General features: G+C 45.9%; 2 protein-coding genes across 2 annotated transcripts in view; one reads left to right on the forward strand and one right to left on the reverse strand.

Annotated features, from left to right (window-relative positions):
• The first annotated feature begins 1,841 nt into the window (after positions 1-1,841).
• POLR1H (RNA polymerase I subunit H) lies at positions 1,842-8,582 on the forward strand. The gene is made up of 5 exons (XM_066592188.1): positions 1,842-1,925; positions 2,070-2,200; positions 4,750-4,853; positions 6,975-7,084; positions 8,404-8,582. The coding sequence occupies exons 2-5, from the start codon at positions 2,071-2,073 to the stop codon at positions 8,426-8,428; spliced, it is 369 nt and encodes a 122-aa protein (XP_066448285.1). The 5' UTR covers positions 1,842-1,925; position 2,070; the 3' UTR covers positions 8,429-8,582.
• Positions 8,583-16,390: 7,808 nt separating this feature from the next.
• LOC136613161 (uncharacterized) overlaps positions 16,391-21,458 on the reverse strand; it is a 69,335-nt gene continuing 64,267 nt past the window's right edge. The window contains exon 4 of the mRNA XM_066594011.1: positions 16,391-16,491. Coding sequence (XP_066450108.1) covers positions 16,391-16,491 — 101 coding nt within the window. The remainder of the gene's footprint in view (positions 16,492-21,458) is intronic.

The raw sequence follows: 21,458 nt of genomic DNA on the forward strand, positions 1-21,458 counted from the left end.
AAGTTGTGAGATAGATTCTCCTCAGTAAAAAAAAATCTGGCAATCGGAGTAATCCCTGGATCACCGACCTTTCTGAAGTTATTAGTGACTATAACATGTAACATCAAACTCAAGGTGTTCAGGCCCCTCTTAACCCTTTTCAATCCACTGTCTGACGTGTCCTCTTGAATTCTTTTATCAAGTTCGCCATCACCACTTCCTCAGGCAGAGAGTTCCACAGTTTCACTGCTCTTAAGGTCCATGTAGACGCAACGATTATCGCGCAAGAGCCGTCTTTTGAGCGATAATCATTGTGTGTAACTGCACTGACATCGTGCAGTTTTCATTATCATTTTTTCAGCATGCTTAAAGACTACAATCAGCGTTATCAGGAGTTCACGGCAGGATACAGCTGATACTATTATTTCAGCTGTATCCTGCACCCTGAACACAAGTGGGGTATGAAGAACAGAGCGGTCCAGCTGTATTCTGCATACCCCGCTCGGAGCGCTTGGCTGTATAACAGCCGGACACTCCAAGCAGAGAACAGCTGGATGCAGAAGACAGGCGGCCCCGCTTGTCTTCTGCATCCCCCGCTTGGAGCGCTGAGCTGTAATACAGTCGGGCGCTCCGAACAGAAAACAGCTGGATGCAAAAGACAAGCGGCCCCGCTTGTCTTCTGTATACCCTGCTTGGAGCACAAAGTGCTCGCTCAACGTTTAAGCGATCACCTTGCCCTGTAAATGCACACTTACAGTAAAGAACCCCCTTCTGTGTTGGTGATGAAACCTGCTTTTTTCTAGACGTAGCGGATGCCCTCTTGTTACCGTTGCAGTCCTGGGTATACACAGATCATGGGAGATATCCTTGTATTGTCCCCTCATGTATTTATATAGTTATTAGGTCGTCCCTCAGCCATCTTTTTCCTAAACTAAATAATACCAATTTTGATAGCCTCTCTGGGTATTGTAGTCCACCCATTTTTTGCGTTCTGTTCCGCAGACTTTAGTTGTGGAATTCCGTCCCCTGTATGTTGGATATCCACAGATGTCCTTGGCTCTGCAGCAGAAAGCTTTTCCACGGTGGAACTAAATTTTACGTTTTTGAATTACTGACGCGTGGATTTAAGCCCCATAGGGATAAGACTAAGTTCACAAGGGCGAGGGCGATATCAGACAGTGACTCATGCCCCAATATCGCGCTCCCCACCATGTGGAATCCCCGAGGATCCCTGGCGTTTTCATGATAAAACAGCTTCACATCACGCGGGGATGCGGCGGGGTCTCTCCTATTGTTGACAAGAGCTTGCATCGCATGCACTTTACATGCAGTGCGCTGCTGCCGCCGGGCCCATTGTAAACAGCGGGTGGTGCGCTGCGAGAGCACGACCGAGATAGAACATGCTGCGATTTGATTGCTGCATCACATTGCGGTGCCATGCAGGAAAACACGGCTCATGTGTGTGACCCCATTCAGATGAAGGGGGGTCTTATTTATGGGAGATTTGTACATCTTACAGCCAGCCTGACATTATGACGCAAAAATGTCGGTCCCATGTGACAGCGCCCTACAAGTATCAATAAGTATATCACTACATTATATGGAACATTAAATAGTGCCAGTGAAAAATACAACTCGCCCCGCAAAACACGACCCATCAGACTGCGGAGACAAAAAAAAGGATATTTTTTTGAAAATGGGGTGTAGAAAACAACAATGATCGCGTCCTGAAGGGGTTAAAGACGCCGTGTAACATCTAGTAAGACGGACGGCGCTCCCCTGCTATAGCGCGGGCTGACAAGCCATGTGGTGGGGCTCTATGCATGGTGTGGGGGAGGACGCATGGCTGCTATACGGTCGGCAGAGGGCGCTGCTACTACTACTCTATGGTGAGCGCTGGAGACACGTGACTGCCGCTGGTGTACTAGCTGCTGAGACTTCCGCGGGTGAGTAGTGAGTTGTAGTGGGAGAGCCGCCGGTGCAAAGCCTGTGGGTGGGCGGCCGTGCAACAGTGTATAGAGACCCCGGCTGTACGTTGTGTATGGCCGCACATCCCGCCAGCCCTCCTATCACGCTGTGTTCCTTCTCAGGATGGCCGCTGCGACCACGTGCTTCTGCTCGGAGTCGGACTACTGCTCAGACTGCGGCTCAGTGCTGCCCCCTCCTGGTGTTTCGGAAACCGTCACCTGCCTCGCCTGCGGGCAGTGTACAGCAGTGACAGGTAAGAGCTGTCCCGGAACTACAGCGCCGTGTCATGGGGAGCCGGTGGCAGTTGCCCCACAGAGGGCGCCGCAGTGTCCGTTACTGCCGGGGCTCCTGCTAGTCGTTAGCAGAGGGCTCCTTCATATAACGGCCAGTGCTGCCTGCGCTGTGTCCTCCCTCCTGGGGGGCGCTACCTGCAGCTGTCCCACAAGTGTAGTGTGTGTGTATGTATGTATGTATGTATATATATATATATTTTTTTTTTTATTTTTTTTTTAATTTTTTTGTTTCCCCACTTTTGCTTTTTTTTCTAAAAATCATAGCTTTTAATGATCCACCGAGTTGTATTTTTAAATGGTCCTGTTTAATGTACTGAAAAAACTCTAACTATAAATTCTAAGTGGAATGAAAAAAATCCCTGACATTCCGCCATCTTTGGGTGCGTCTTGTTAACTTTATTCTGCAGGTCATTACGATTACTACGATACCAAATTATATAGTTTTTTTGTTTTGCTGTACTACATTTATTTATTTTCAAAGATACTTCCTTTTTTTAAAAATTATTTTCCGCCGCCATCTTTTGAGCGCCATAACCATTTTCTTCTCACATCAATATAGCTGCCCGAGGGCTCGTTTTTCTGCGGGATGCCCTGTAGTTTCCTTTGGTACAGTGGAGTTTTTTGACTTAAGTGATATCATTGAATGGCTGTCATTGGTTAACCCAGCGCCAGCTTTCATTGGCTGATGCCACGCTGAGTTAACCAATCAGCATTAGCTTGCTGGAGGTGGGGTATTCAAGCCCCGCATCCAGAAAGCAATGCTCTGTGTCGGCGTGGAGGACGACGTGACCGCCTGCAGCAGCACCGCAGACCATAGCGGAACGTCGGCGGTAGGGGAGTATTGATTTTTTTTATTGCAGTTATTTTGCGCATTGGAACACATTAATGGGGAAAAGTGACTTAACATACAAAGTTTTCGGCTTAAGAGCTCCGTCTCAGAACAGACTAAACTCGTATGTCAAGGCACCACTGTACTATTCTGGAGTACATGTGCCTTTTTAATCACTATTTCTTTATTACATTTTTTTTACGTTGGAGACAGGGTGACCAAAAAAAGCAAAATTCTGGTGTTCATTTTTTTATTTATTTTTTTTTTATGGACAACGTTCACCGTGCGAGGTAAATAATGCGTTACTTTGATAGATCGGACTCTGTTTTATTTAGATTCTTTTATTATAAATATGGCAAAAAGGTTTTACTTTTATTACCTTTTATTTTTTATTTATTTTTTAATAATTAGTAAAACTTTTTAAAACTTATTTTTACTTTTTTCTTTATCCCCAGAAAGGACATGAACCTGCAATGCTTTGATCGCTCCTGCGTTATGATGTAATGCCATATTGCAATCTGACAGACTTTCTATCAAGCCACCCCAAGTGCATGGCTTGATAGGCATTCTACTGTGACAGACCTGGGGCCTTTCAGAATTGATGGCAGGATTTAAAAGGTTAACAGCTCCAATGAGCCGCGCGGCTTATTGGAGCTGTTGCCAGTGGGTGTCGGCTGTAAGAAACACTTGGCAGCTGCGATCACCCCGCGGACCCTCTTCATACATAGCCCAACACTGCAGTATGTGACTGTACGTCCTATAGTGGGAAGGAGTTAAAAACCACATCAAAACACACAGCAGGCATGGGGGCTCTAGTACCCTGTTGTACCGCCTCTAGCTTGGATACAAGATGTGATACGGGCGGGCATGGAGGCTCTAGTACCCTGCTGTACCGCCTCTAGCTTGGATACAAGATGTGATACGGGCGGGCATGGAGGCTCTAGTACCCTGCTGTACCGCCTCTAGCTTGGATACAAGATGTGATACAGGTGGACATGGACGTTCTAGTGCCCTGTTGTACTGCCTCTAGCTTGGATACAAGATGTGATACGGGCGGGCATGGAGGCTCTAGTTCCCTGTGTTAACATTTGCTCTTGAGGCTTTGCTCTGAGGTGCCATCATAGATCTGGTCCAATATACTGAACAAAGTAGTGCCACATCCTGTGCTATTCTGTCAAGTATGATTACAACTGCCATGACCGAAACCCGATGGACCCCATTATAGTCGGGGAGGTCCCTCAGACGCCATTCATAATGTGCTGAATCCAACACTTCATGATTTTCATTGTTCTTATGACAGAGCTGAATAATGGAATCAACAGGTGCGGATGTGAGCAGAGCCTTATTTCATCCAAAGGGATAGACATGAACGTTGTGTCCCCCGATATGTACCCGCTCTGCAGCAGTATATAATGTGTTGGGGAAGCAAATTCAATCTGTACTGTCCGTCACTTCAGTGGTTCAAATATGTGTTGGGTCTTTACTAGCACTTTCAGTGCCCTTAAAATGAGGGGGGAGTCCACACTTCAACTCCGGCAGCAGAGGGCGTTGGGGGTGAGGGGGTGCCCTTGCAGCAGAGGGCTGTGGAGGGGGGGGGGGGGGGTAAAGGTGCCCCTGCAGCAGGCTCCTGTTCTGCCTCTATGTAGGTTTTCTTGTGATTTCATGTTGCATCTCTTCTAGAATTCCTAGGGAAGTGTGTCCAGAAGTCAGTGGTGTTTAATAAGCTGGACGCTCGACTACTGTCCGATGAGGATGACGAGGCCGGAGCTTTAAAAGGACCCCTGGTAAGATGATGACACTGGAGACTGATTTCAGGCGTATAAGACAAAGGAGGCCGATTGCTAGATGTTTAATCACATGCAACATATTTACAGAATTGTTTATTTAGGTGAATGACATGGAAATATCTTGTATTGGTGTTTTTAAAAACAATGCAGCAGAATTGCCTGCCAAAGGCCGCCTACACACGGGGATTTCCGCCGCTCAAAGCCTGCATAGGATTGCGTTAACAAACGCAATCCTATGCAGACGGCCGCGGTTTGGCCGCGCAAAATCTCGCGTGGCAAACAAACCGCGGCATGTCCTATTTCTATGCGGGGCTCGCAGAGCCTCGCACAGAAACGTCACTCACGCAGCCGGCGGCTCTTGCCTGCGCAGGCGCCCGCTGCCCGGCAGCCGGCACATGAAGGGGCCGCCAGGCGCGGGTGAGTACGCGCTCGTCCCTGCAGGCGCTCGGGTCGGGTCCCGCAGCAAGAATTCTCGCCGCCGGATCCGACCCGCTTGTCTGCAGGCGGCCAAAAACTGCCACATTTTCCAGTACCAGCAATGCGATTTTTTTTAAAGGAATCTCATCAACTCACTACGGACCAATCTGCAGCATTGACCTGTAACATGGATTCTAAATCTGCAGCCCGATAATTTACCCTGCAGATTTCACTCCTTTTAATGACTGTCAAATCTGTAATCGCTTCACATCAAAACCCACATACAATACATGTACATTTTGATGCAGATCTGCACCACCCTGTACTATGGGAATGACCTCTGGTGTGGGTGTATCTGAAAGCATACCAGCCCCCATTGTAGTCTATGCTATACACCTGGCAGCTCGGTTTTTCTATGTATTCAGCCTTCTGATCCCTTGTCTGATATGTTGGGTACGTCCCCGCAGACACATTTTCTGCAATGCAAAATCAAGGACAGGTGGATGCTGGGGATTTTCAGCTCTAACGTCCTATCTGCAAAAGATGGGTGAAGTCTGTATGTATCACATACCAGTTTGGATGTAGCTCCACACCAAAGTCCATAGCAGACTTTCTGCTACATGTGGCTGTAGCCTTGGGCCAAGGTACTGTGGTATCTTGTCTTCACCAGAACAGTGGGTGGAGACAAGGGGTTGTGCTGCTGGATTGACATGGGATGCCCACAGCTGGCTATCAGTCCCCGACTCCCAGGCAATTTCCACCCCCACCCCCTCATCTCGTCTCCCCACTGTTGTCACTGTCTCTGCCGCTTGCAGTTATTGGCTCCTGCGCTGTCCGTTGTGAGTGTCCCCGGCAGCCTGCCATCAGCACTGTAAGATCTGGCAGCACTGATCTGAGTTCGGCACAGAGAATGACAGCGGGGGAGCAGAGAGGGAAGAAGGCACAGCGCTGGGGACCGTGACGGGAAGGGAGCCTGAACACGTCAGACATAGCAATGCTGATGGTCGGCCAGCGGGGAGAGTCACTACGGACAGCGCCGGAGCAGGGGACTGATAACTCCAAGTGACTGTGACAACAGCGGGAAGTTGAGACTACCGGGAGGCAGTGGCTGTCCCGAGTGGGGAGCAGATAAATCCAAGCGGCAGGGAGAGTGATGGCAGCAGGGAAATCAGATGATGGTGTGGAAATTACCTGGGAGTCAGGGACCGATAGCCAGCTGTGGGCGTCCCATGTCACTCCAGCAGCACAACCCCTTGTCTGCACCCACTGTCTGGTGGAGACAAGATACAACAGTACATTTAGGCCAGTTGGGTCTACTGAGCTGGACTCTGCATCATAGACCTGCTGGGAGACAAAGAAGTATTACTTGTGTGGAACTGACTCTTACAGATGTTAGTCATGAAGTGGCTGATGTTTGATTCTCTGACCCTAAAAACAGCTGTAGCCCAAGTGTCCCACTTGTCCTGCACTGCAGACTGAGGGCTCTGATACACTGTAACAAACTCAGCAGCTGTGTGCGCAGGTTTAAGACAAAATAGATTCCAGCTTCTTTCACTGACAGCAAGCAGATCTTGAAAATGTTAGTGAAACTCCCAAATATTTTAGAGAACTTCAAGTCCTTTCATCATACAACAAATGTTTCTCTACATAAAGCCATTTGACTTGTAGTGTAACTCTTCTGCATGTGTTCTCTTCCCTCAGATCGACAGGCGCTGCAGCCGCTGTGGATGTGAGAAGATGGTCTATCACACAAGACAGATGCGCTCGGCAGATGAGGGACAGACAGTGTTCTATACATGTGTCCAATGCCGGTGCGTACCTTTGTGTTCTTCGTACGGTGTTCGCTGTGTCGTTTCTGTAAGTTGTAAGTGGGTGTGATACATTGTTTATATAGTCAATGCAGTTTAGATTGTAAGAAGTAGTAAAGGGGTTTTCTGGTTAGGTCATCAGAAGTTGGTCCACTGCTCGGAATCCTCGTCCATCAGCTGATTGTGCAGGGAGTAGGCGCACTGGCTTTACTTCCATTGAAGCTATTGGGAGCGTTGTGCTGCTATTACACTTACTGCTCATGTTACTGACAGGACTGGATGTCTGATCCATAATAATGAGCAGGAAGTGGAATAGAAGCACAGCGCTCTCAATGGTTTCAATGGGAGTGACGCCAGCACTTTCACATCCTCCCCGTCCATTGACGACGCAGCGGGTCGGACGATCAGCTGATGGACGGGAATCGCAAACTGTAGACCTTAGTCCATCAACTCCTGCTGACCTATCCAGAAGATCTGGAAACAAAGTGCCTAGAAGTTACGCAGTGGAGCATGTAAAAAGCCCATGTATCAGATGCAAGCTCTGGTGAAGAAGTATATTCAAAGCTTAAAGTGTACCTGCCACTTCATCAAGTACATAAATACATGGGCTTGTGCCTCACATAGTAGTATCATATGGAGCACATAGTTTTTCTCTTCTTTTATAATCCTTGCTCATTGTCAGTGGGCAGTAGTGCTGCCTGGGGGATCTGCTGGTACTATATATGCTGGCTGATAGAGGGGCATGTGACCAGTATGATGGTGATCTCCATTGGCTGATACAACGTGGCAAGGGGGCAGCAGCGCATTATGGGACATCATGGCTGCAACTAAAATCAGAAGTATTGTCCTGTAAACAGCACATTTGCAAAGGTTGCGTTAATTTGGCCACCCACTTTGTTAAATCCCCTTTGAATTTGCTTGTAGTTAAGTCATCCCTGAATGTAATAGCACTGTGCCTGTGTAAATAATGAAGGGTTCTGGCATTTACTTCATGGGTCCATATTAGGCTTTTTTCATGCTAGGTTTTAACACTCTACTACCCTCCTTGGCGCTATTCTATGGAGCGTAAAAGGCTGACTGGGACGGAAACTGAGATGGAGACCAAAGAGATCTCCGCCTCACATGTTCAACCCTACGGTGCCACCCGGGTTCCATCCTCGTGCTCTGTATGATAGACAAACCAGGACTGATCCAGCACTGGAGTCACAAAATATAGCCTGAAAGCTTCAGTCCCCTCGCAAGAGTGGGGGCAATACCGTATTTGTGTGTTACCTACCTAATCACTTTGTAACTTGCTTCTTTTTGTTTTCTTGCTTTTACAGGTTTCAGGAGAAAGAAGATTCTTGATTCGGCTATTTCCATAGTATATAAGTCAAATATCAAAGTTCTGCTTAATTTGTCCTTTAGTTTTTTGTTAATTATAAAGCAATATATTTTTGTTCACATTTTATTACTGGCTATGCATATATCTTTATACATTATAGGTGAATTCTGATTTACATTTTTGCCTGAGGTTTGGTATGTTCTAGTGGGGTACAGTTTGTAAGTAGCAATTAGGATAAGGTTGTGCACCAACTTTGGTCATTATACTTGTCTCGCAACTAAAAATGGCAGTGTTGCCATGCAGTCGTATTGTGATTTGCAGATTGCTGAGACCTGACAATCGTAAGAAAGCCGTAACCTGCTGGATTTCTTGCAATTGCCTGATCACGGCAACCTACAAGTCACCGCGTGAGCGCATTCACTTATATTGGGGTGCCATGCAGAATGACAACACTGTAATCTTTGGCCTTATGACTTAAGGGTTAATTTTTACAATCACTTTAAAACTGGAAGGCTAACTGGTGGCTTACATTAACATTAATAGCTATTACAGTAGCAGCTGCTCCCTCTTCCGTTACCCCTAATGTGGTGATTACATAGATTTCACGAAGAGAAATGCTGTAAACCAGTTTGGTATCCTAGATGATGTGCTTACATGACCACTGCCAGAAAGGACAGGCTGCAGGTATCTATTATATATGGCCAGAAAGGACAGGCTGCAGGTATCTATTATATATGGCCAGAGAGGACAGGCTGCAGGTATCTATTATGTATGGCCAGAGAGGACAGGCTGCAGGTATCTATTATGTATGGCCAGAGAGGACAGGCTGCAGGTATCTATTATGTATGGCCAGAGAGGACAGGCTGCAGGTATCTATTATATATGGCCAGAGAGGACAGGCTGCAGGTATCTATTATATATGGCCAGAGAGGACAGGCTGCAGGTATCTATTATATATGGCCAGAGAGGACAGGCTGCAGGTATCTATTATATATGGCCAGAGAGGACAGGCTGCAGGTATCTATTATATATGGCCAGAGAGGACAGGCTGCAGGTATCTATTATATATGGCCAGAGAGGACAGGCTGCAGGTATCTATTATATATGGCCAGAGAGGACAGGCTGCAGGTATCTATTATATATGGCCAGAGAGGACAGGCTGCAGGTATCTATTATATATGGCCAGAGAGGACAGGCTGCAGGTATCTATTATATAGGGCTCTTTTATCTTCTGCTGCTGATCAGTTGGAAGGAAGCTACAACTACACACATCCATTGGCAAAAGGTTTGGAAAGGGCACCACACTTCCAGTTTGGCTCATGAATGAAGTTGCATTATGGTCTAGTCACACGGGGTGGTTTGGTTGCATTATGGTCTAGTCACACGGGGTGGTTTGGTTGCAGTATGGTCTAGTCACACGGGGTAGTTTGGTTGCAGTAAAAATTGCATCAAAAACTGTTTTGGAAAAAGTACATGCAGTTTTGTAGCAAAAAAGCTGACACTGTGCTGTTTTTACTGCATCCAAGCTGCCTCATGTCAATGCACCCTTATTGCAACCATGTGCAAAAAGGGGCAATGGAGCATCCATAAAGGTACACAAGACCTCTGTCGTACCTCTTTATGCTCAGATTTCTTAGAGATGTTTTTTTGTGTAAGAAAAACATGCATCATTGGACTTCGTGCGGTTTACATTCACTGTTTTGCAGGCTACATACCAGTGAGACCTTAGAGCAGTGATGGCAAACCTTTTAGAGACCGAGTGCCCAAACTGCATTTGGCTTATCATTACATATGATTTTTACCTCCATCATTCTAAAAAAAAAAAAACAGGTCCACTTCAAAATAGGCGGGGAGGTACGCCCTGTGATGTGGTTTTTTTTTTGTTTTTTTTTCTTCCCTCTTCCTTGCTTGAGTACCATAGGTGTGGATTTTGACTGAAAATCGCTTGATTTCATACTATGTGGCGCTCCCCCTCACCTCCTCTGAGGGCTTCCTGCTGTCAGCACTCTCCAGTTTCTGGTTCCCAGTGGCCTGTAGTGGGCTCGCCTAAACAGCATCACCTGACCAGGCCCCTGGGAGCACTGACAGCAGAAAGCCTTCAGAGCAGGTGAGGGGAACGGAACATAGTATATCAGTTGCAGATATACGGTTGATTTTCAGTCAAAATCCGCAGCAATGGTACGGATTTTGACTTTTTTTGATTGTGGAAATGCTGCAGAATTTGCCATGGAAATTTCTGCTAAGGGCATTCTGTAACATTTCCCCCATGTGTAAACATACCCTAAGTATGCTTGAGGTATGCTGCCACGTGCACAGTGGCCCCAGTACTAATGGTGCGCCTCTCCTGCAACCCATACACTTACCTCCTTGTAGTCTAAGAAAAATCCTGGGTGCACACACTGACGTCAGTGTGTGCACCCTGGATCAGCACTGTCAAATGATCACACTGTGCAACAAATTAAAAAAAAATAATAATTCATAACAAAGTATGATATGTTGTTCTGTTTCTGTAAAATTAAAACCTGCTGATTCCACTGGTAACATTGAATACTAGCAGCACGTCTCATGTTCAAGTTACAAACTCTTTCCTTTATTTAACCCTTTCGTGACCACATATGCTTTTTAATAGAGCAAAAATATGTATTTAGTATCTCTGCGTCTGTAAAAGTCTAATCTATCAAAGTAAAGCATTATTTACCCCACTGTGTGTGTGTGTGGGGGGGGGGGGGGGGGGGGAGAAAGAGACGCCAGAAATGCGCTTTTTTTGGTCACCCTGTCCAAGAAAAAATCCAATAAAAAACAATCAAAGTTGTATGTATTCCAAGGTAGTACCAATAGAAAATACAGGACGTCACGCAAAAAATGAGCCGTCGCACAACTGTCGACCGAAAAATTAAAAAGCTTTTGCGTGCAGAAGATGGCAGAAAATTTTAAAAATTAAATATCATTGGAAAAAAATCTAAGTAGTGCAGCAAAAATTAAGTTTGGTATCGTAGCAATCATACTTACCCATAGCATGAAGGTATCATGTCATATTTGTTGCAGGTTGTGCGCCGTAGAAACAAGACACAACGAAAGATAGCAGAGTTTCTCCATTTCTCTCCACTTTTTGAAGATTTTTCAGTACATTATACGGTACATTAAATTGCACCATTGAAAAATACAACTGTCCCGCAAAAAACAAGCCCTCATACAGCGACGTCGATAAATAAAGGAGTTAGGATTTTTTTTTTTTTTCAAGGCAGGAGGAAAAAACAAAAATGGAAAAAGCTTGGTCACTAAGGGGTTAAGAACGGTTTGGACGTGCCATAATATTACTATTCAACTGTTTTTGGTGTAAAATGACGCTTGGATCTTGCTTCCTTCTGTAAGAAACGTTACTTTCCTTCTGTAAAAACCAGCAAAAGTCGCCCATCATAGTCGGATTGTACTTCCCTTTGTAACGGTCTTCAATGACTGAATGAACGGGCATTACATTATTCCCCAAAACTGGAAGATCTTAAACTTTTGCTGCTCCCACCCCCTAATCTCGTTCCAATCTACAAAAAACGGGACTGTGCAAAACTTCAGCTCAATCAAAAACTGCTAGGCAGCCATCAAACGCCTTGAAGTTGGAACATAGTATATGCATTATGCAATTATCAGTTTAAGAGCGGTATACTCTTCCCCATCTCGACCATTTTATTTTTTTCTTTTTAGGCCGAATGCTCATGGACGGATTATCGCTGCGGAATTCCGCATTGCATGTCCGTCCGTGGGCATGCAATGTTAAACGATTCTCCCACGCCCGCGAGGGGAAATCAACCGCAATTTTTTTCCCCCCAAACACACACTTGCGGGGAACAATTGCAGCATGCTCTACTCCGTGTGTAAAAAAAAAAAAAAAAAAATGGTACGGACAGCTTCCATTGCAGTCAATGGAAGCCAGCCATCCCACGATACTTTCTCTGTGAGCACTGCAGAAGTACCGTTAGAGTCCACATCACAGCCCAGCATCGGCGCATCATGCGCTGCACTGTGCATGCTTGCTGGGTGGGACACTCGTGGCGGATCTGGAGAGGTGAGTATGGAGTCTCTGGGGAGCGCTAGGTCTGATTCCGCTACGAGATTTCGTTGTCTAAATCTGACCTGCACGAGGCTTTAGAGAAATCCAGGCAACCCCAGCAGTTGTTTAAAAACATTTAAAACCAAAAAAAATGGTTTGCTAAAATAGTGAAGTAGAATACAATAATGAATTATTTCTCTTAAATTGGCAAAGACTAATACCTGTGCTTATCTGGCATAGATATTTAATGGGGAAGATGTGACTACTCGACTTCCTTACCAACCCTGGAAATGGCGGCCATTTGCTGGACCCCTAGCACATATTCATGAAATACCATATAGATATGCCATAACTGTTTAATAGAAACTATTTAAAAAAGCATTGAACATTATTTTTTTCGAAGAGAGGATTTACCGGTACGTCATGGCAGGCTGGTACTTCGCGCAAAATGACGTACTGGTGCGTCATCGGGATAGTGCGAGATCATGACTGACCTCGCGCTATCCCGCAGCGGGAGCCGGCTGTCAGTCACAGCCGGCATCCCGCTGCAACAGCGGGGGGGCATCGGAGATGCGCCCCCCGCTGTTAACCCCTTCCCTGCCGCGATCTAAGTAGATCGCGGCAGGGAAAGAGTTCACAGAGGGAGCGTGCTTCCTCTGTGTCTCCAGCCGGCTCTCGCAATGTGATCGCGAGAGCCCGGCCTGTCACCATGGCAACAGGACGCCAGACACTGGCGTCCTGTATTGTCTATGCCTATGATCGCTGTATAAGCGATAAGGCATGGCAGAGCAGTAGCTCTGCCATGCCTTATGACAGCGATCATAGGCACAGTGCTGCAAGTCCCTCAGAGGGACTCAAATAGTGCAAAAAGAAAAGAAAAGAAAAATGTAAAAAAAAAATGTAAACACCCTTTTTTTATGCTTTTTCTAATATTAGCATTAAAAAAGGTAAAAAAAAAAATTAAACCCCCCACATATTGGGTATTGACGCGTCCGTAACGACGTGTACAAAAAGTTGAACATGCTTTCTATTTTGTACGGCAAAAAGCGTAAAAAAAAGCTAAACAGAGGCAAAATGCAAATTTTTAGCATTTTGCCTCCCAAAAAAATGCAATAAAAGTGATCAAAAAAGCCGTACATTCCCCAAAATGGAACCAACAAAAACTAATAATAATATAATAATAATCTTTATTTGTATAGCGCCAACTTATTCCGCAGCGCTCGTCTCACAAAAAATAAGCCCTTTATAGAGCTCCGTACATAGAAAAATAAAAAAGTTACAGGACTTCGAATGCAGCTATAGAGAAAAGAAAGAGTTCCAAAAAAAAGGGTTTTTATTGCAAAAAAGTGTAAAAACCTAAAAAAAATATAAGAATTTTGGTATCGTTGTAACCGTACTGAGCCGCAGAAAAAAATTAGTGTGTCATGTATGCTGCATGATTAACGCTGTAAAAAAAATAAATAAATCTATGGCAGAATTGTTGCGTTTTCTTCCTGTTATCATAAAAAAAATTATAAAAGTTTTAGGATATAGTCTATGTACCCAAAAGTGGCACAGATAAAAACTACAGCTCGCCACGCAAAAAACAAGCCCTTATATGGCCACGTCGACGGAAAAATAAAAAAGTTATGGCTTTTGAAAAATAGAGATGGAAAAATACCAAAAATCGCTTGGTCCTCAACGCCAAAATAGGCCGTGTCATTAAGGGGTTAAAGGGCATAGAACAGGAAAGGAACATCAGGTCCTCCTGTCCTGGGTAACAAAACTCAGTGCGATACAAAGGGGGCGCTATCTCTTTGTACGGCACTGGAAAAATAGTTTTAACCCCTTCATGACATGGCCTATTTTGGGCTTAAGGACGCAACAATTTTTGGCGGATTTTCTCCGTTTATCAAGTCATAACTTTTTTTTTTTCCGTCGATGCGGCCGTATAAGGGCTTGTTTTTTGCGTGGCGAACTGTAGTTTTTATCGGTGCCACTTTTGGGTACATAGACTATATTGTAAAACTTTTTTTTTTTTTATGATAGCAGGGAGAGAAAACGCATCAATTCTGCCATAGATTTTTTAATTCTTTTTTTACAGCGTTAATCATGCAGCATAAATGAGACATTCAATTTTTTCTGCGGACCGGTACGGTTACAACGATACCAAAATTCTTACTTTTTTTTAGGTTTTCCCACTTTTCTGCAATAAAACCCCCTTTTTTTGGGAAATCTTTTTTTCTATTCTAAATTGCATTCAAAGTCCTGTAACTTTTTTATTTTTCAATGTACAGCGCTCTATGAGGGCTTATTTTTTGCGAGATGAGCTGTAGTTTTTATTGGTACCATTTTGGAGTACATACGGCTTTTTAAATCACTTTTATTGCGTTTTTAGTGAGGCAAAATGATAAAAATTAGCATTTTGCCACAGTTTTTTAGCGTTTTTAAAGCGTTTTTTTCCGTGCGCAGTCAAAAGCATGTGCAACTTATTGTACGCATCGTTACGGACGCGACAATACCAAATATGTGGGGTTTTATTTTATTTTTTTACATTTTTGTATGCTAATCTGAGAAAAAGCATAAAAAATGGTTTTTTTACTCTTTTTTTTTTTTACATTTTTTTTAATTCATTTTTTTAATCTTTTTTTTTAATTTTTTTTTTTACTCTGTGTCCCTCTGCGGGACTTAAACCACTGCCCTGATGATCGCTGTCATAAGGCATAGCAGAGCTACTGCTCTTCCATGTCTTATCGCTTATACAGCGATCTCAGGCATAGGCAATACAGGACGCCAGTGTCTGGCGTCCTGTTGCCATGGTGACAGGCCGGGCTCTCGCGATGACATCGCGAGTCCCGGCCGGAGACACAGAGGGAGCGCGCTCCCTCTGTGAACTCTTTCCCTGCCGCGATCTATTTAGATGCCCCCCCCCCCCCCCCCCTGCTGTTGCAGCGGGACGCCGGCTGTGACTGACAGCCGGCTCCCGCTGCGGGATAGCACGGGATCATATGTGATGCCGCGCTATCTCCAGGATGTAAGTTTACGTCCTGTTGCGGGAAGTACCAGGCTGCCAGGACATAAACTTACGCCCTGCAGCGGGAATAGGTTAAAGGTAGATCTGCCCTTAGCTGTGTTTCATTTCCTATTGTCTTATGGCTCATTGACCTTGTAAAGACCATCTTGCAGCCACTTGTTCTGTAGCAATGAGCCAGCTTTACAAGCTCTGAGTGTCATGTAATTACCGTTCCTCACTAATAGAGGCGTTCCACTGGCTGCAGTAACAAGCTATAGCGCTGCGCTCGGGGAGCCCTCCGTACGTGGAGTAAGACTAACGCAGATGCAGATGCTCTGGAACCTGGCCTTTACTTCACAGCTGGGAGCCAAAGTGAGGGAAACACTGAGGGGACTAAATCATCCATTTGCCAGCACACATTTCTTGGTTGCCAGGGTAACCTACAGCCCCGGATTTGTCCAATCCTTCTACATATACTTCTGATTTAACTATATCAATGCTTCACCAGTATCAAAAATAGGCATTTAATGTTCTTAAGCCTTTCATTGTCCTCCAGCCAAGAAACATTACAAAAAAACTTGTAAATGAGTTACAAACATTCGTCGTCGGCTCTGCTCACATCTACGTTCGAGTCCCTGTCATGTTCTGGGATTTCTGATGGCAGGAATAGTAGTCTCACAGACCCTAATCTAAGATGGAAAACTAATTTGGCAAAGCTCTTTTGGCTGTGAATGGGAGCTCTGATGCGAATGTGAACAGATGCTAACACAGGTGGTGGTTTCCAAGCTGTGCTATATAGTGCTGGCATTTATAACACCTACCCAATATGTGGTTGGACATTTTTCAAGCTGCTTAAATGGATTATCTCATAAAGACAACCATCTTCGTAATGGTAGTGCGCCAACAGTCCGCTCATCCCAGCATCACTGGCTGCAGAACCCTTGGGCATTAGCTGGTTTTGCCAGTGGCTGCTACATGGCGACGCTTCAGAAAGGCGCTCTCTCTAGGGGTCTGTAGGAAGCAAACTTCCTTAATGACATCCATAAGTCCTACAAGGGCATATGGAAAGGTGTTATCCTAGTGAGGCAACCTTTTAAACCCCTTAAAGGGGTTGTCTCGCGAAACCAAGTGGGGTTATACACTTCCGTATGGCCATATTAATGCACTTTGTAATATACATCGTGCATTAAATATGAGCCATACAGAAGTTATTCCACTTACCTGCTCCGTTGCTAGCGTCCTCGTCTCCATGGTTCCGTCTAAATTCGCTGGCAGCTTGCTTTTTTAGACGCGCTTGCGCAGTCCGGTCTTCTCCTTTCAGCACGAGCCGCTTCAGTGTGCTCCCCGCTACAGCTCTTCTGCGCATGCGCAGACGAGCTGTCACTGCTCGGGAGCGCGCTGGAGCGGCCATTCTGTACCTTCCTCTGTTAGAGGAAGGTGCAGAGCTGCCGAGCTGTCCGGAGAAGCCGCCCAGCTGTCCCGCCGTCCAGCTGTCCTGGTAAGTGATGGGCCGGGGGGGCTGCCGCTGCGCCGGGCTGCGCCGGGGGGGGGCTGCCGCTGCGATGGGGGGGGCTGTCGCTGCGCCGGGGGAACTAGCGCTGCGCCGGGGGAACTAGCGCTGGGCCGGGGGAACTAGTGCTGGGCCAGGGGGGGGGGGGCTGTCGCTGGGCCGGGGGAACTAGCGCTGGGCCGGGGGGGGGCTGCCGCTGCGATGGGGGGGCTGTCGCTGCGATGGGGGGGCTGTCGCTGCGCCGGGGGAACTAGCGCTGGGCCGGGGGGGGGCTGTCGCTGCGTCGGGGGAACTAGCGCTGGGCCGGGGGAACTAGTGCTGGGCCGGGGGGGGGGGGGGGGCTGTCGCTGCGCCGGGGGAACTAGCGCTGGGCCGGGGAAACTAGCGCTGGGCCGGGGGGGGGCTGTCGCTGCGACGGGGGAACTAGCGCTGGGCCGGGGGAACTAGCGCTGGGCCGGGGGGGGCTGTCGCTGCGCCGGGGGAACTAGCGCTGGGCCGGGGGGGGGCTGTCGCTGGGCCGGGGGGCTGCCGCTGTGATGGGGGGGGGGGCTGCGCCGGTTACCTTCTGCCTGGCGGTGGGTGACTGGTCGGCCGTGTTCACTCCAGGGGTCCGGTCGGCGGCTGCGGGGCGTCTGGTTGTCAGGGAGACACAGCTGGTAGCGTCTCGGGAGCGTGCACGTCGGGCTACAGCAAGCGATGCGAAAAGAGCTGGCGGCCATCTTGGGAAAAAGTTTTATAAGTTGCTGAAACGCTGGAACGGTAAGTAGAAACCAGCTAGGAAAGTCATTTACAGGGGTAATTAGTAATGTATGTTTAATTAGGGGGACTGGGCAAAAAAAAAATTCACTGCTTCCTCGAGACATCTCCTTTAACGCTCCAGGACATACATTTATGTTGAGGGTTTGTATGGTGGCGGTTTCTTACAACCAACACCTGCTCACAACAGCTAAGAGTAGTACCGCCACTGATCACAACTGTTAACCCTTTAAATGCAGGAGTTCATTCTGACAGACATTTTAATGCCCGGATCAGAGTTCGGGGTCTCGGAACGACCACCGCGATGAGATTACAGGGTACCGTTCATTTGCCATGACAGCCAGGAGCCTTCTGAAAGCCTCCAGGGTTGCCATTGCAAATTGCCATTGATAGATTGCCTGTCAGATTGTGGTATAAAAATCTAAATTAAAAGACCCAAAAAAATGTTTGGTATCGCTGCGTCCATAAAAGTCCAGCCTATCAAATTAAAGCATTATTTACCCTGTTAAGGACCGTTACACATGACCGATCACATTAACCATTCAAGCCTTGGGTTCCAAATTAGTTCATACCTGGATGCATCAGAGAGGACAAAAACTATATGATTTATAGTAATTAGCTCTCACAGATATGTAGAGATGAGCCGCGGCAGGTATTCAGCCCACCCTATAACTTTATTCTATGGGGCAGTATGAATATTACAATACCAAATTTATACTTTTTTTTCTGTACTACTTTTAAAATGTAAAAAACCTTTGTGGAAAAAAATTAATTTTCTGCTGCCTGTTTCCGTCAGTCATGACTTTTATTGTTCCATCAACATACTGTATATACTCAAGTACAAGCCGACTTTTTCACATTTTTATGCTGAAAAAGGCCCCCTCGCCTTATACTCGAGTGAAGGTTCCTGTGCAGCATTGCTTTCAATGGGGCCACGGCTGCTACTGGCGGCCCCATTGAAAGCAATGGTCTACTGGTAACCCCTGCAGTGATTTTAGGGAAAGGGCTTTAAATATAAGCCCTTCCCTGAAAATCATCCCTAGCTGTAGTAAAAAATATGGCTCATTTTTTGTGGGACATCCTGAAGTTTTCATCGGTACCATTTTGGAGTATATATGATTTTTGGATTGCTTTTTATTACAAAAAAAATGCAATTCTGGTGTTACAGCACACGGGGTTGTTAAATTCTTCTTTTCTTCTTTTCTTCCACGGCTTAAGGGCCGCTGCCTTTGCTGTGTGAGCTTTCCACTTTGTCACCGCTGCACCATTCTTAACAAGCTGCCTGGCCTTCCATGTTAGGCCGTAGTCATGAGCTATGCCAAATGCATACCGGGAGTCAGTGTAAATGTTTGCCATCTTACCTCCTACCACTCCACACGCCTCAGTGAGGGCCTGTAACTCCGCTTTCTGTCCTGGGACATGCGGAGGCATTCTGCTTTTAGGACATCTTGTCGCGTGACCACTGCATATCCAGCGTGGAGTCGTCAATTACCCTGGTACCATCTACAAAAACAACTCAGAATATACATTATTAAAAAGGGCTTTCAGTTAACATTTATTATGGGAAATTTTAAGCACAAACCTACTTGGGATGGGGGTGCTAAACACAGACTGCAGAACAGATAATCGGGAGGAGGCTGTTTGCAGGCGGGAGCACTGTAAAAGGATGGTGAGGGAGTACGTAGCCGATTGCAGCACCGTCCTCGGTGACGCCTCTGCCCCCTACAACTACTGGGTGTTGAAGCTGGTGTAGGGAGAGTGTTAGGAGTTAGTGTCTGCAAACATTTACACTGACTCCCGGTATGCATTTGGCATAGCTCATGACTACGGCCTAACATGGAAGGCCAGGCAGCTTGTTAAGAATGGTGCAGCGGTGACAAAGTGGAAAGCTCACACAGCAAAGGCAGCGGCCCTTAAGCCGTGGAAGAAAAGAAGAATTTAACAACCCCGTGTGCTGTAACACCAGAATTGCATTTTTTTGTAATAAAAAGCAATCCAAAAATCATATATACTCCAAAATGGTACCGATGAAAACTTCAGGATGTCCCACAAAAAATGAGCCATATTTTTTACTACAGCTAGGGATGATTTTCAGGGAAGGGCTTATATTTAAAGCCCTTTCCCGAAAATCACTGCAGGGGTTACCAGCAGACCATTGCTTTCAATGGGGCCGCCAGTAGCAGCCGTGGCCCCATTGAAAGCAATGCTGCACAGGAACCTTCACTCGAGTATAAGGCGAGGGGGCCTTTTTCAGCATAAAAATGTGAAAAAGTCGGCTTGTACTTGAGTATATACAGTATGTTGATGGAACAATAAAAGTCATGACTGACGGAAACAGGCAGCAGAAAATTAATTTTTTTCCACAAAGGTTTTACATTTTAAAAGTAGTACAGAAAAAAAAGTATAAATTTGGTATTGTAATATTCATACTGCCCCATAGAATAAAGTTATGCTATTTTTGCTGCAATGTGTTACACCGTGGAAATAAGACACCTTCCCTCTCGCTCCCCAAAGATGGTGGAATTTTGTTTTTTCCCATTTCACTCCACTTAGAATTTTTTTAAAAATTCAGTACATTATATGGTACATTACATAGTACCATTGAAAAATACAACTGTCCCGCAAAAGCCAAGCCCTCAGACACCTGTCTTGATGGATAAAAAAAAGCATTATGATCTTTTTTTTAAAGTGGGGAGGAAAAACTGAAAATGAGGGGGGGGGGGGCACTTCCTTAAGAGGTTAAAGAGAATCTACCCCTAGGTCAGCAAAGCCAATTAATTTAAATCTCCTAAAAGGCAAGCCAGTGGCTAATAAAATAGTTCAAGGGGGCACTCCATAGGTGCAGTAAGAGGGCCATATTCGCTGCATTGTACTCAGCGCCTTGGAGTGCCACATCATTTACTTACAGCACATGAACTGGGATTCTGGAGAGTGAAGTGTCCTTCTGCATTGTGGTGCTCTGAACCCCCCATTTTCTGTGATCAGGTGCCTTTAGAGTACAGCTGATTGGGGGACCTGCTTGGCAACCAACCATTTCATCTGTAGTATTTCACACTGAAATGAGTGGACTGTTGATGTAATATATGGATGCACTGGCTATTACAGAGCGAGAGTAGGTTTTTGTAGCTGCCTAGAGGGTGCTCTTATCAAGGGACTCCTCCTTTATTACATCTATATACCTTAATTTTTATATATTGCATCTCCACAAACTTTACACTAACTAGGTTACAGGTATCAATAAACCTGAAGGTTGCAAGTTCAATCCCTGCAACAGGTATATGGCTCAAGGTTGACTCAGCCTTCCATCCTTTGGAGGTCAGTAAAATGTGTACTCAGCTTGGTGGGAAGTAATGAATAAAAAAAAATTACCTAAAAGTGCTGCAGAATAAGTTGGCGCTATAGAAATAACAAGATTTTTATTTATTTTTTATTTTATTTTTGTCAACCTATCCTTTAACCTACCTTTTACATTACAAAGTCGTGATGGTACTCTTTTGTGTAAAATTTGACAATTGGTTACCCTGTTTATCACTAGTGTTATACCTAAATAGAAAACAGCTGGAGAAACAAACACGAGGAAGTACTAGGAAAGTAAGGCCAGCTGAACGTGACCAGGTCAAATTCTGCATGCAGGAGCCCGCAGCGGAATTCGACCCTGTGCCCGGCCGGCGCCTTCGTGTACCTCTCATGTTTTCTTCTCTTGTGTACTGAGGATGGTCTGCCCGGCGAGCTGTCGTGATATGCTCGGTA

This window comes from Eleutherodactylus coqui, chromosome 2 (assembly GCF_035609145.1).
Source record: "Eleutherodactylus coqui strain aEleCoq1 chromosome 2, aEleCoq1.hap1, whole genome shotgun sequence".
Lineage (NCBI taxonomy): Eukaryota > Metazoa > Chordata > Amphibia > Anura > Eleutherodactylidae > Eleutherodactylus > Eleutherodactylus coqui.